General features: G+C 46.7%; 3 protein-coding genes across 3 annotated transcripts in view; 2 read left to right on the top strand and 1 right to left on the bottom strand.

The window, feature by feature from the left end:
* LOC105567754 (ecto-NOX disulfide-thiol exchanger 2) overlaps nucleotides 1-5,329 on the top strand; it is a 13,565-nt gene extending 8,236 nt beyond the window's left edge. The window contains exons 2-9 of the mRNA XM_012022868.1: nucleotides 105-723; nucleotides 781-998; nucleotides 1,122-1,316; nucleotides 1,534-1,717; nucleotides 3,089-3,195; nucleotides 4,107-4,304; nucleotides 4,383-4,692; nucleotides 4,927-5,329. Coding sequence (XP_011878258.1) covers nucleotides 105-723; nucleotides 781-998; nucleotides 1,122-1,316; nucleotides 1,534-1,717; nucleotides 3,089-3,195; nucleotides 4,107-4,304; nucleotides 4,383-4,692; nucleotides 4,927-5,144 — 2,049 coding nt within the window. The 3' untranslated portion in view covers nucleotides 5,145-5,329. The remainder of the gene's footprint in view (nucleotides 1-104; nucleotides 724-780; nucleotides 999-1,121; nucleotides 1,317-1,533; nucleotides 1,718-3,088; nucleotides 3,196-4,106; nucleotides 4,305-4,382; nucleotides 4,693-4,926) is intronic.
* A 593-nt stretch (nucleotides 5,330-5,922) lies between these two features.
* Nucleotides 5,923-12,026, bottom strand: LOC105567690 (spermatogenesis-associated protein 5). Its single transcript, XM_012022755.1, has 6 exons — nucleotides 11,893-12,026; nucleotides 9,413-9,597; nucleotides 9,150-9,335; nucleotides 7,494-8,917; nucleotides 7,160-7,426; nucleotides 5,923-6,636 (listed from the first exon to the last, which is right to left on the bottom strand). The coding sequence occupies exons 1-6, from the start codon at nucleotides 11,922-11,924 to the stop codon at nucleotides 6,307-6,309; spliced, it is 2,424 nt and encodes an 807-aa protein (XP_011878145.1). The 5' UTR covers nucleotides 11,925-12,026; the 3' UTR covers nucleotides 5,923-6,306.
* Nucleotides 12,027-12,294: 268 nt separating this feature from the next.
* LOC105567691 (DPH4 homolog) lies at nucleotides 12,295-13,049 on the top strand. Its single transcript, XM_012022756.1, has one exon. The coding sequence runs from the start codon at nucleotides 12,387-12,389 to the stop codon at nucleotides 12,795-12,797; it is 411 nt and encodes a 136-aa protein (XP_011878146.1). The 5' UTR covers nucleotides 12,295-12,386; the 3' UTR covers nucleotides 12,798-13,049.
* The last annotated feature ends 907 nt before the right edge of the window (nucleotides 13,050-13,956 follow it).

Below are 13,956 nucleotides of genomic sequence, written 5' to 3'. Positions count from 1 at the left end.
GCGAAGATTGGATCGTACACGCAATGAGATTTGTCCCACTTTTCCCCGGTTAGCCGAGAAAGACGACAGTTACATAATCGCGTGAAATCCATCCACGAATCTAGTTCATAGCTTGTTCGTTCTCTTGCGGAAGGTCGAGGGGAGAGCGCAGCGACAGGCGCGACAGGGACCGGGACAGGAGGGAGGAGAGGAGCGAGCGAGATCGAAGGGACGATCGAAGGGCCGAGGAGAGGAACAACGGCAGCTCGTCGAAGAACAGCAGCAATCACGTCAACAGTTCCAACAGCAACGAGGTCCTGCCGTCGGCGAACGCGAGCAACGCGCCCAGCATGGGCACGCAGATGGAACCGGCGGCCGGTGTCTGGGGGATGGGCGTGGGCTATCCCATGATGGGCATGGGCCCCATGGGTCCGATGGCGCCCATGATGGGCGAGATGACGCTAGGCCCGCACATGAGCCACACGCACGGGTACAATCCGATGGGCATGGGCATGATGTCGCACGACGGCAGCATGATAGGCGCTCAAATACTGGGCGCCGAGCAGATCATGACGGACGCTGCGCAGATAATGACCGCGAGCCTGCCGCCGCCGCCGATGACGCCTCAGGGTACCAAAGAGATCATACACTGCAAGAGCTGCGTGCTGTTCCCGCCGAATCCGAACGCCCCGCCGCCCACCACGCGAGAGAGGCCGCCCGGGTGCAGGACGATTTTCGTGGGAGGTAAGCGTCGAACGGGAGGCCCGACGGTGCACGTTCTCACGTAATTGCAATGCGCAGGGCTGCCGGAGAACATCACCGAGGCTATAATACAGGAGATCTTCGAACGGTGCGGGGAGATAACTACTTTGCGCCTCTCGAAGAAGAACTTCTGCCACATACGCTTCGTTCTGGAGGCCAGCGTCGACGCGGCGATCTATCTCTCGGGTTACAGAGTGAGAATAGGATCCAGTGGAGAACCTGCAAATACCGGTAGACTTCACGTAGACTTCGCTCAGGTCTGCTTTATTTATTTCTTGGAGATGGTTCAAGTTAAACCAGGACTCTTAATGAACATATAAATGTGTTCTGTCATTCTTGCGCTTTTCGGCTTTACTTATAATCCTTTGCAATGATCCCAGGCTAGAGACGATCAGTACGAGTGGGAGTGCAGACAACGACAATTGCAAAGAGAGCAACGCCACAGGGAAAGAGTGGAGAAGGAGAGACAGAGGCCGCCGTCGAGTCCGCCTCCGGTAGTGCATTACACAGACCACGAGGCGTCGAATATCTGCGAAAAGATTAAACAAGACGATACGTTTATGAAGGCAGTGCAAGTGTGTAGTCAATTCTAAAGCCTCGTGTCCACGGTCCAAGAACTGTGTCCAAGTTGTAGCTCTTCCGAGAAATCTATAGCCAATGAGCTTGCAACTAGAGAGCTTGCTAGATCTGTAGCTACAACTTGGACACGAGGCTCAATAAGCGATAAATACTTCGCTCTCCAGTCTCTGTACTTTCAATCCCGTTTACATAATCCCAATGCGTGGATTGCAGATCGTTGTAACGTGGCTGGAACGTGGGGATTGCATCAAACGTAACGCCAATATCTTCTACTCCATGATACAATCGACGAACTCGCACGTGCGACGGCTGCTGACGGAGAAGGCCGCGTACGAGGAGGAGCTGCAAAAGGCGAAGGAATTGATGAAGGGAAGAATGCAGGGACTCCTCATACAATGTACGTTTACACGCCTTCGTATCTTACCTACATCTAAGATAGCTCCATACTATCGTACATATTTCGTGTGCGCTAAGAAAATCCGCATTGGCTGGTAAGTTCACTCTGGCATAAATAGGCCCAGCGACCAATAGTGGAAATCCCTTATTTGGACATAGTAAACCGCAAGAGAAATCGTGATTATCCCGCTCGTGATCTTAAAGTAACAACAGCGGCATTCGCTGCGTTCCTCGCTGTGTGTATGACAAATCCTCGTATGCCACGTATTGAGTTGCGATAAAACGCTGACATTTTTCTTATACCAGTGACGAAGGTACGTTACAACGTTACGTGATAGTTAAGAATAAACGATTCATGACGTTTAGAGGTACGGCAACCGATTGCGATCAGGTACAAAGCCAAGTCGAATGTTAAGCTTGTCTCGATCTCTCGACGTATGATATTCCGAAAGCCGGCTTTTGCATATCAAGCGAGGCGCTTGATGTAAAACCTACTCTTGATACATACGACCGAGTACTTGCTCTGTCTCGTCGCTAACTTTAGACAATCTCTCTCAAGTGGTATCACGGCGTGTCCGTCTGTGAATTCTGTTTGTGGTCCGATGCATTGGAGGCGGCTTCTCGGTAGGAAGGATCAGAGATAGTAGGCGAGGATAAGGTGGGTGTGAAAAAAAAATCCTATCTTCTTCGGACGTGGGATCCAACGAAAGCGACGAACGAAGGCGATCCTTGTCGCAAATTCCATCTCATAGAGTCATAGTGTACTTGAAAGCTGCATGCTTGGCAATGCTAAGGAGTAAGGGTGATGGGCTGGGCATCCGTTGTTAACAGATTATTTTGAACCACACGTCGCGCGAGCAATTCTTTCTGCAATTCTCACCGCGAAACGTTCATGTACATGCAAAATTGTATCGTGTACGCTCGGCAATGCGCCGCGAGACTCGCTGCTGTTCAAAATGGTCCTTGACACAGGAAGCCCGTGGATTGCAAGTCTTCGGGGGTTACATTGTCCGCAGGACGGTGGCAAGGCGAGAGAGCGGAGTGTTTGGTGAAGTCAACTTTACGTTTAGATTAGACGCGCTCCAGCCAATCGACACAATCTACGGGAGGCTCCGTGAGAGACTCCGTAGCCTGTACATACGTACGAAAGAAAGCGTTGTTAGAGGAATGGGATCGAGAGATATACCGTTCCCGATCACGAGGCAATCTGTCACGATATAGCTAGACGTTTAACATAACGAGTATACGTAATCAAGTGAAAAGCATAGACGAAACTACTACCTACGAGCTTAGAGTTTCAAGCAAAAGGTATAACAACGGAGGATTTGTTGTGTTTTTTTGTATGCAACATGCGACCACATGTCATCAACAGTCAGTCAGATCGAACGAGTCTTTACTGCGGCCAGCCACAAGAAGGTCTGGGATCACTTCACTAAGGCGCAGCGGAAGAACATCGAGATGTGGAAGAAACAATCCTCGGTATGTATGCGAACGCACTCTCTCTCTCTGTCTCTCTCTCTCTTTCTCTCTCTCTCTCTTTCACATGCTGGTAGCGTGTCTTCCGTATACTTGCTCTTTCTCTCGCGTAACTTCCACGAGCAACCTGAGAATCCTCTCTCTTTCTCTGTCGCAATGTGCTCCTCTGCGCGTTTGCACGATTTACCTCCGACACACGCTCGTTTTGCAAATTGTATTTCTAAGGTACCACACAGGTAAGTGGCAAATTGAGAAAAGGGCCGAATCGCCTGCTGTAATGAGAAAAGAAAGAAAAATTGAAAAAAGAAATCGGTCAGACACATGCTTCTCCCCGTGCGTTACTCGATTCGGTACTTTGTCGTGGAATGCCGTGACAGCGCGGCAGATAAATCCTGTATCGGCAACACGCACAACATTAAGAACAACATATGGGACAGAAGGTAATACGGAAAATTAGCACTCTCGGATTGAAAAAGCAACTACAGACTATCCAGCATGGATGTGCCTCGCTCCTTTCTCGAACAGCGTTACTCGATATACAATACTTGTTATTTCTGTACTTCAGAGCTGCATCTGCTTCTTACGATCAGGTAAGCCCAAGTCGTTCCGAAAGGACGAGCAAAAGTCCCGGGAGCAATGTGAGAACCGAGACAAAATCGCGTCGTGGTGTCGCGCCTAAACTCTGAATTACAGAAATGTACGAAACTACCGTGTACATAAAGGAAAATCTCGATACTGTGCGTCAGTGGAAAGCAAAATTAAAAAGACTAGAACCAGCCACGTTTAGGAATGTATCTGAATACTGTTGTTCGAACAGCAGATAGGAAATTACATATACTCTGCATGCATTTGTGTGAGAAAGTAACTGCCGCGGTTCGGGGCGCCTTGTAATTTTCGCCATTTGTGACTGACAGGAAATAAAAGCGGTACAGCTGGAAGACAGTCTGATCGAGGGCGAGGGCGAGATGGACGTGTCGGACTCGGAGGAGGAGCCTCAACGTAAGAAGACGCGCGGTCAGTTGGACGGCAATCAAGAGGACGTCGAGAGGCTGCAGAGCCTCAAAGAGGAGAACGACAGTCTGAGATGCCAATTGGAAGCGTACAAGAATGAGGTATCCAGGCGAATTGACTCGACGATCGCGAGTCCGAGCTGGTATCTCGGAAAATTGCTAATTCATACATTTCCGCAGGTGGACCTCTTGAAGTCGGAAACGAAAGCCGAGCTGGAGGGCAAGGAGAAGCAGATGAAAATGCTGCAGCAAACGTTGAAGGGTATGCAGGAGCAGCTGATGCAGTCGCGCAAGCAGCAGGCGCAGGACGATCAGAAGATCAAGGACCTGACCGTAAAGCTGAACGCCACGAAAAAGGAGGAGCCCAGGGAGAGCGAGATCATCACGCTCGACAAGGACGACGATATTAGCGAAGAACCGCGCACGCCGAAGCAACACATTCTCGCCTCCAGCTTCATGCAAGTGACCCAGAAGGATGCTAAGCTCATCGGTAACGTCAGAAATTTCAGAGGAACAATTCTTGACTCTCTCAAGCTTTTGGGAGTGAAAACAACCACGGGGTAAAATTCAATAAAATAATCACTCTGTTGGAGTAGATGTTTATTCAATTAAGGTGAATATTTCGCTCTACGGTGTTGTTTTCACTCCGAAAACTTTGGAAAGTCGGGGGATAACTTCGAGACGATTTTACAACGTCGACTCGCTAATATCTAACATGTTGCAGGGCTCATAGCAACGTTTCTACACATCCACCCGTTCGGCGCGAGCGTCGATTATCTATGGTCCTATCTGCAGAAAATGGAGCCTGGCATCAAACCGAATGAAGTCGAGGTTTTGATGCAACGTTTTCCACAGGTCTTCAAGCAGGAATTGTTCGGTATCGGCGCGAATATGGAGAGACGCTGGCAATTTTCAGGTTTTAACATTTATCGCAATCATTGAAGAATCTAGACGACTGAATGTGTAAAAAAAACCGTTGAAAGTACATTTGTCTCGTTATTCGTTTCTCTCTTTCTCATTGTTCGTAATCGGGATCTGTCCGTGGCGAGCGTATTAAAACGAATTAAGAAAAGATCTGATGTTGTGAATTAATAAAATGTCTCTACCGATTCTTAATTTTAACGATATAAACATGTATCTTTCTAGCGCAATTTCGATCCTCCATTAGTTTTCACTGTATCACCCTACAATTACATCTATCGAAAATGGTGAAATTTCTGATTTTATAAACGTTGCAGAGACTCAATCACGAATCTTTTCCTCAAGCGTGAACTCGTGAAAGGTGAAAATTTTCATTGACAAATATTGAATTCGTTAATAAAACTTTTCGCTTTTCATGAGTTTACGCTAGAGAAAAAGATTCACGGGCTGCTTTCGCGAGAAGATCAAAATGATCCAAATTAAAATGGCCTTGTGCTACGATAGGTCAAATCTGAAGTTTCATAGCATCGCACTCAGAGCTCAGAGTTTGGAACTTTACGAATGATCGACGCTCGCGTGCGGATCTTCTATTTCGAAACACTACGATATCACTAGCAGAAGGAAACCTGAGAGCGACCGGTGTTTTACTTGATACCATTTCAGGAGACTCTTATGCGCGCCCTTACGCCCATTTTTACTGTTGGAACTATTTCATTACGCATTTTCTGACTGCCGAGAAAATTTCCACTTGGTGCATGTCTGTACTATCGATAACAATGAATCGCATCAAGTTTCCAAGTCGTCGAGGAAATAAATCATGTATTTAAAACGTCGTATATCGTACATATTATACATCGCAAATCTGATCAAGATGCGTGCGCGTGTCATATAAGTTTTCAGCGAATAAACAAACGCGTTGACCGGACTTGAAGGGGAATGAAGCATACGTACAAGATAAAAATGCAATAAGAATAAAAATTGTAGCGTACAATCTGTAAATTCAAGGAAAAGTCTCCATTTTGTGAGCATCTTAACTTTCAATCAATTAATTAGCCGATCGAATCTACAAGTCCAAATCCATCGGACTCGTCTCGCTCCCGTTCTTTGAGACCCAAAAGATGTTTCGATCGCTTTATCTCGCAGTAAAAATATATAAGATTCGTACAGCGTCTTAATATGACGTTCATAAAGTTTTATTCATGTATTCCTTGTAAATCTTGATGAGGGAGGCGGGTGTTCTAGGAGCGATGGCTTTAAATGCAGCAATGAAGTGTTCTTTGGTAACGTTAGCGGCGTCCAGATCCTCTTCCAATGCCTTCATGGCAGCCTCGTGGCATATCGCGTGAATTTCCGCGCCGGTGTAACCTTCCGTCAGGCAGACCAGGTCCATGATGTTCACTTCCTCCGCGATCGGCATAGTTCGCAATTTTATGTCGAATATTTCTCGCCTGGTCTCCTCGTCCGGCAGCCCCACGTATATGATACGGTCTAATCGTCCAGGCCGTAGAAGCGCCTGAAATAATTATTGTTGCAATTCACGGTATTACGGAAAAAGATATAATTTACAATTAGAAATTGCAAAATATATTCACTTTTTGCTCTGACACAAAATAGCGTAACGATTAAATTATTCTCGTCAATTGTAATAATCTGTTGATAAAAAAGTGATTTAACAATATTTGAAGAGGGCGGAAAATGTTGAAACATTCGAAGAATTGTTTTAACATATTTAAACAGTCTCGCGACTGTTTCGTAATTATTATACTGTTTTTCGACATCTTTTTCGTGCAGTGCTACATTTATTCTGCCTCTTTTTCGGAAGGACAGAAAGAATTTAATTGCCAAGGACCAATCAAATGTAAATTCAATGATAACCCTTGAATAATAAGCGTCTGAGTAACGTCAAGATAAAAGTTTTGTTAAATATTGTTCTCTTTTCCATTGTAAAAAAAAAACATTGCAACCGCAGACTGGTTCTTCATTCAGTATCACATTTAATTATACTTTGATCAACGATATAAGATGAGAGATATTACGTTGTCAATTTTGTCCGGTCGATTAGTGGCCGCCACCAGCGTGACGCTACCTAAAGCGGTAACGCCATCAAGCTCGGTCAGCAACTGGGCCAACACTCGTTCCTGCACGTTGCTGCCGCTACCACCGGAGGACGAGGCTCTCTCACCGCCCAGCGCATCTATCTCGTCGATGAATACGATGGACGGCGCGACCTGCCTCGCTTTCCGAAACACCTCTCTCACAGCCTTCTCGGACTCGCCCACCCACTTCGAGAATAGCTCCGGGCCCTGCGAACAATCGCGCGATGTAGCAATGCACAATAAATGAATAAATAAGCGTCTCAAGTGAACTTACCTTAATGTTCAGAAAGTTAACTTCGCTCTCGGTGGCGAGAGCCTTCGCGACCATGGTCTTGGAGCATCCCGGTGGCCCGAACATCAAGAGGCCTCTGGGAGGCGTGATGCCCATCTTCACGAACACCTCGGGATGCTTGAGCGGCCACTCCACGGCTTGCTGCAGTTTGCGCTTCAAGTCCTTTCCCCCGCCGATGTCCGACCACCTCACATTCGGCACCTCCACCAAAACCTCCTTCATGGCCGAGGGCTTCGTCGTAGTCAGAGCGCAGCTGAAATCGGCCATCGTCACCCTCGGCTCCCCGTCGGACGTGGCCTCGTCTTTCTCATGGCGTTTCACCGCGCCGACTATCGCCCTGGAGCACAGACCGTACAGGTCCGCGCCCACGAAGCCGTGCGTGACGGACGAGATACTCTGCACATCCTCGGGCGAGAGCGTATTGGGGATCTTGGCGAGTAACTTGGCCAGTATCTCCGCGCGCATGTTTGGGGTCGGCACGTAAATCTCGAACTCCATGTCGAGTCTGCCGGGCCTCCTCAGGGAGTCGTCCACGAAGTCCGGCTTGGCGGTGGTGGCCACTACCAGCACGTCGCCGCCGGTGCTCTGCAGATCGTCGAAGAGCGCCACCAATTGCGCGAGGACTCTCTTCTCCTGGCTCGTGCTGGAGCTGTTCCTCTTCGGGCACAGACTGTCCACGTCCTCCAGCAATATTATACTAGGCGCGCTCGATATCGCTTTGCTGAACGTCTCCTTGAGCTTACCCTCCGTCTCGCCGATCAGCTTGCTGTAAACGTCCGAGCTGTGCACGGTGAACGTGCTGACGTTATACTCCGCGATCACAGCGTCGGCTATCATGGATTTACCGACGCCGGACGGTCCGTACAAGAGTATCCCTTTGCTGACGTTGAAACGCTCGATGATGCTCCTGTGTCTGCCAATGCCTATCGCGATCACGTCTCTCAAGTCGGACATGAGAGCGTCGTATCCGCCGATATCTTCAGCCTTGTACCTCTTCTTTGGGGCATTCTCTTTGTTTTTATCCGTGTCCAGGATTGTCCACTTCGTCGTGTACAGCGCCTTGTAAAAGGCTACTTTGACAGAAGAGCTGGTCAGATTTATATCTGCGAACGCTTTCGATAGATCGTTGCCATCCGCCGCCTCGGTTTGCTCCCCCTTGTTTACCTCCGCCTTGATCTCGACAATTTTATACGTCAACTTCTTTCCGTAATACGACACGCTTATCCTGTTTCCCACGGTGAATATCTTGTGCTCGTTGCAGTATTTCAGGATATTGTCCAGTTCTACGCTTACGTCGGACACCAGGCGCTTTCCCTGCTGGCTAATTACAATTTCCTTGGCGACGCGGACGTCGGACGTCAAGGGACATACCTTGACCAATCCCGACAGATTATTCAGCTCAATGGCTGAAAACAACGAAACAGAAACGCAGCTGGCAACTCTCCCCTTAAAATCTCAGCTTAGCCTAACTCGTTCTTCGTTTCCTTTCGACTGTTACTTTAGAAAAAGACAAACATGAATTAAACCAAGATCAAAGTTAGGCAACGGTTGGCGAAACCGAGCCCAAGAGTTGGAAAATACGTTGAACCGAGATTACAGTTAATCTGCATTGGTAGAAGCGTACATTAGTCGGCTCACCGTGCTTCGTTAAGGAAACACTCGTCAGACTCTTCTCGTCAGTCGGCCAGGCTGTCCTGACAACCACCTCGTCCCACGTCGCGACTACGCACGGCGAGCCGATCGCAATGTCGCACAGTTCCATGGCAAACTGCGTCATAAACACCATGTCATTAGCGTCCCTCTCGGAGATGCGTTTGGGTAATTCTGCGAGATGCACAACAGAGTTGAAGACGGGTGCGAGTGGAAATTATGTTAGCTACGAGGATCGCGTGGCTGCGCACCTTTCGTCGGGAAGACTTCCGTCGTGCTGTACAAAACGCCGTTGTGGACGAACGGATAGTCCCAATTCTCTGTGGAGGGCGGGCACTTTGCCTCGTGCAGGGAAACGTCCCTTTGCGTCAGAGTGCATCGGCATTTGTCGCACTGCTGCCACGTCGACAGGCTCTTTCTCGATTCCGCGGACATCCTGCAAAAATGCGCGACAGTGTTAAAAAGTGTAATACTTTTCAAATCGAAGCTTTAAAAGTATTTTAAATAACAAAAAAAAACACACAAACAGGTACTTGAATCGCGGTACGATTATAAATTGTGCGAAACGCATGCGTTATTAGACGAATTGTTAAAACGTTAACTACAACGAAGAGGTGAACGAAGATGTATGACGTTCTGCTTCCAGTTTGATTCTTATATTAACTGGAAATGTGAATTTTTACGTTCCCACCTATTTCATTGAAACAGAGGCCGGTGTTTTCTAACTAGACTCCTAACTGGTGCGTATATCTTACTTGCAGATTTTAAAGATTTCCCATACAGCACAGACGGTTGCAGTTACATTGCAGGAACGTTGCAATCTTGCAGAGACATTGCAGGGATACAAAATTGCAAACTTTCGATAGCAATATTGCAACAACGTTTCGAAAATAATAAAAATACTATATTTTCTATTTAAAACATTTTTCTAATTGCGAAAATTTTATAATGTTACTTTCGTTGATACCAATAATGCGCGATTTATTAAGTACTTGATCAGTGCGGTGTTGCTTGCAATCTCACAATCAGTCTATTGCGAAGCGACATAGTCTCCTTGGGTTGCTTCGCAATAGCTTGCTGTGTATTGAAAAAGGCCCGGATGCACATGTAATTATATAGTAAATTCTCTGCTTATGTACAACAACAAATTATTCCAAAAATATTGCACTGCAACATTGCTATAATGTTGCACTGCAATCTCTCTGAGGGCGGACATTTCAACGTTGCTGAAATCCTCCAGAAACGTTGCAGCAATGTTGCGCAACGTTGCTCCAATATTGCAATCTTGCAATGTAACATTTCTGCAATCTTTCTGTGCTGTGTGGGATACAGCACAGATGGTTGCAGTTACATTGCAGAAACGTTGCAATCTTGCAAAGACATTGCGGGGATATAAAATTGCAAACTTTCGATAGCAATATTGCAGCAACGTTTCGAAAATAATAAAAATACTATATTTTCTATTTAAAAAATTTTTCTAATTACGAGAATTTTATGTTACTTTCGTTGATACCAACAATGCGCGATTTATTAAGTGCTTGATCAGTGCAATGTTGCTCGCAATCTCAGTCTATTGCGAAGCGACATAATTAATCTCCTTGGGTTGCTTGGCAGTAGCTTGCTGTGTATTGAAAAAGGCTGCATATGTAATTAGTAAATTCTTTGCTCATGTACAACAACAAATTATTCCAAAAATATTGCACTGCAACATTGCTATAATGTTGCACTGCAATCTCTTCGTGGGCGGACATTTCAACGTTGCATCAATGTTGCGCAACGTTGCTGCAATATTGCAATCTTGCAATGTAACATTTCTGCAATCTTTCTGTGCTGTGTGGGATACAGCACAGATGGTTGCAGTTACATTGCAGAAACGTTGCAATCTTGCAGAGACATTGCAGGGATATAAAATTGCAAACTTCCGATAGCAATATTGCAGCAATGTTTCAGAAATAATGAAAATACTGTATTTTCTATTTAAAAAATTTTCCTAATTACGAGAATTTTATAATGTTATTTTCGTTGATACCAACAATGCGCGATTTATTAAGTGCTTGATCAGTGCAGTGTTGCTCGCAATCTCAGTCTATTGCGAAGCGACATAATTAATCTCCTTGGGTTGCTTGGCAGTAGCTTGCTGTGTATTGAAAAAGGCTGCATATGTAATTAGTAAATTCTCTGCTCATGTACAACAACAAATTATTCCAAAAATATTGCACTGCAACATTGCTATAATGTTGCACTGCAATCTCTTCGAGAGCGGACATTTCAACGTTGCAGCAATGTTGCGCAACGTTGCTGCAATATTGCAATCTTGCAATGTAACATTTCTGCAATCTTCCTGTGCTGTGTGGGCAGCATGGTACCATTGAGATTAAGTTTACAAGCCTAACGAAAAATCCATTCGCTCAAATGAGTTAAGTCTAATCTACAATGTGCTCTCCGTATCTAGAAACATTCTATTTTGTAGCCACTAAATACACTTAAAAGTTTGCGCAAGTGAATGAATTGTATATTATATACTGTACAATCGTACATGCTTTAAGCGTTTCGATTTGTTTATATAAAATAGAATGTTTCTAGATGCAGAAAGCACATTGTAGATTAGGCTTTATAGGTTACCTAACCTATAACTTATTCGAGTGAATACACTTTTCGCTAGGTTCGTAAACTCAAATCGGAGAAACCCGAGAACGGCCAACCTGACCGCGGCCATCCTTAACCGACGTACCTTTTCACGCGCAGGAGCTTCCTCGACTCCATGAGCCCGGTCTGTGAATCCAGAGTGAATCGAGGAGCAGCGACGCAAACAAGCTTCCTCTACCCGGCCGAAGTTGGCCGAAGTACACACAGTGCTCGACTAATCGAGATGTTTCGACTGAGCTACGGATCGATTACTTTCGACTATTCAACTTGTCAGATGTCGCAGAGAGAAAGCGCGGCCCCGCCGGCCCTTTTCTTCTTTCAGGAGACTCTTCTGCGTGCCCTTACTCCCATTTTTACTTCCGCAACTATTTTGCTACGCATCTCCCGACACTGCCGATCGAGTCTCCGCTTCGCGCGCGCGTCCATACTCCATGCCACGCCGGCCTGCAGTCTTTCCGTCGCTAGTAATCGATAGCTCCGCTCTCAAGCCTCGTGGCATATCGAGGCGCGTCACGCGCGAGGCGTCGTGCACGCACGCATAGGTTAGTCGTCGCGCGGGCAACTCGCCGTCCCGCGACGATGCCGTTAAACTACTACAAGGTGCTCCGCCGCAGCCAAGACTCCACCCAGGAGGAGCTCAGGCGCGCCTACCGCCAGCGCCTGCTGCTGCTTCATCCCGACAAGAGCGGCAACGGCGAGTTCCGCGAGTTCGAGGACGTCCGGGAGGCCTGGCGGGTGCTCGGCGATCCGACGCTCAGGCGCAAGTACGACGCGGCCTGCAGGCAGAAGTGTCTGGAGGAGGAAAGCAGTCCCGTGTACGCGCGCCTCTCGCCGAGCGACCTCGAGGAGTCCGGTCGCGAGGACACGTTGCTCTACCGCTGCAGATGCGGCGGGAACTACCTGGTCGGGCGAGAGGACCTCTGGCAGAAGAACGCGACGCTCGAGGTCACCTGCGACGGCTGCTCGCTCGTCATCCTCGTCGAGACGTAGCGCGCGTCCAACTTCAAACTGCACCCGCGGGCCTACTTGCTCCCCCGCTATTTTTCTTTTGTCGGAGCAAGTCCGCAAAACACGACTGAACTTTGTCGCGAACGCGCTTCGCACGTTTGACGACGCGGTACGGCGAGACAACACTCACAGCTGTGTAGAAAGAGGTCGAAATCGAACATTTATTTTGTACAAAATATGTTTCTTAGCGCAAGAACATGTGTACAGTTGTAATAAATTTTTCTTTTAAAAAAATGAAAAACAAAATTTCCTAAAATATGCAGCAACATCGTTTTCTTCTTCTATTACTTACATATATATAAAAAAAAATGATACAACAGGTAACACATTCTTATAATATAAACTATTGAGCAATATACAAATAAACACGACACCTAGCCTAGCCTAGGTCCAATAATAAAGATGCATTTGCACAGATCGCATTATCCGATAATGTTCATGACAATAATCTTTCGTGACAATGATCCAGTAGAATCCATACAAAAATTCGTCAATGACAACTGATGCGATGGTCCGAGCCCTCGTCGCACGACTCGCGCTAAACGTAAAGATCTGGCTAATACAAATATTCTCCCTCCCCCCCTTACCACAAGTCCACTCGATACTGACGGGATTAACGGGCTTGACCGTGAGAAACAAAAGGCGCGTCCGTTCTGCTCGGGGTATCGTGGAGATACTTGGTATCGATCTCGATCGGAATCGTTCTCTAGGGTAAACGGAGCAATTCCGATCGGAATCTGTTCTGCAAGTCCGTGTATTGCGCGCGACGAGTGCACTACATTTGTATATTGCACCGCGACGGTGAGTGGAACGTGCGACATTGGAAGAAATGGGATTATCTCTGCTTTTTTTTTTTACCGCGAGAAGAAAAGATTGTCAAGTCCCAGTCTACAATAGGTGATTTAAGCCCTAAGCTTTAAGGGGACATAGGACTCTTTTGGCTTCAAAAAATCGGAAAATTTTTTTGCATATTTTGAATGCTTAAGGGGATGCTGGAGTGATTCTGCACTTTCGCACCTTTTGCACTTAAAACTGTCTGTTTCATGGAAAGATTTGTGTAATACACAAATTAAATGGCACGTGTACAGATGATCGAAAGCAGCTTGCTATTCCGGCTAAATTAAAGAACAATATGACATCA

This window comes from Vollenhovia emeryi, unplaced genomic scaffold (genome assembly GCF_000949405.1).
Source record: "Vollenhovia emeryi isolate VEMERY1.0 unplaced genomic scaffold, V.emery_V1.0 DF939135.1, whole genome shotgun sequence".
NCBI lineage: Eukaryota > Metazoa > Arthropoda > Insecta > Hymenoptera > Formicidae > Vollenhovia > Vollenhovia emeryi.
This window is presented reverse-complemented; position numbering and strand designations above follow the sequence as displayed.

Bases quoted from the DNA above. Each gene is read 5' to 3' on its own strand.
- LOC105567690 (XM_012022755.1), bottom strand. From the start codon at position 11,924: ATGGAGTCGAGGAAGCTCCTGCGCGTGAAAAG. The intron at 9,598-11,892 runs GTACGTCGGTTA...GCATTTTTGCAG, and splicing joins AAGCTCCTGCGCGTGAAAAG to GATGTCCGCGGAATCGAGAA. The intron at 8,918-9,149 runs GTGAGCCGACTA...CGTTGTTTTCAG, and splicing joins TGTTTCCTTAACGAAGCACG to CCATTGAGCTGAATAATCTG.
- LOC105567691 (XM_012022756.1), top strand. From the start codon at position 12,387: ATGCCGTTAAACTACTACAAGGTGCTCCGCCGCAGCCAAGACTCCACC.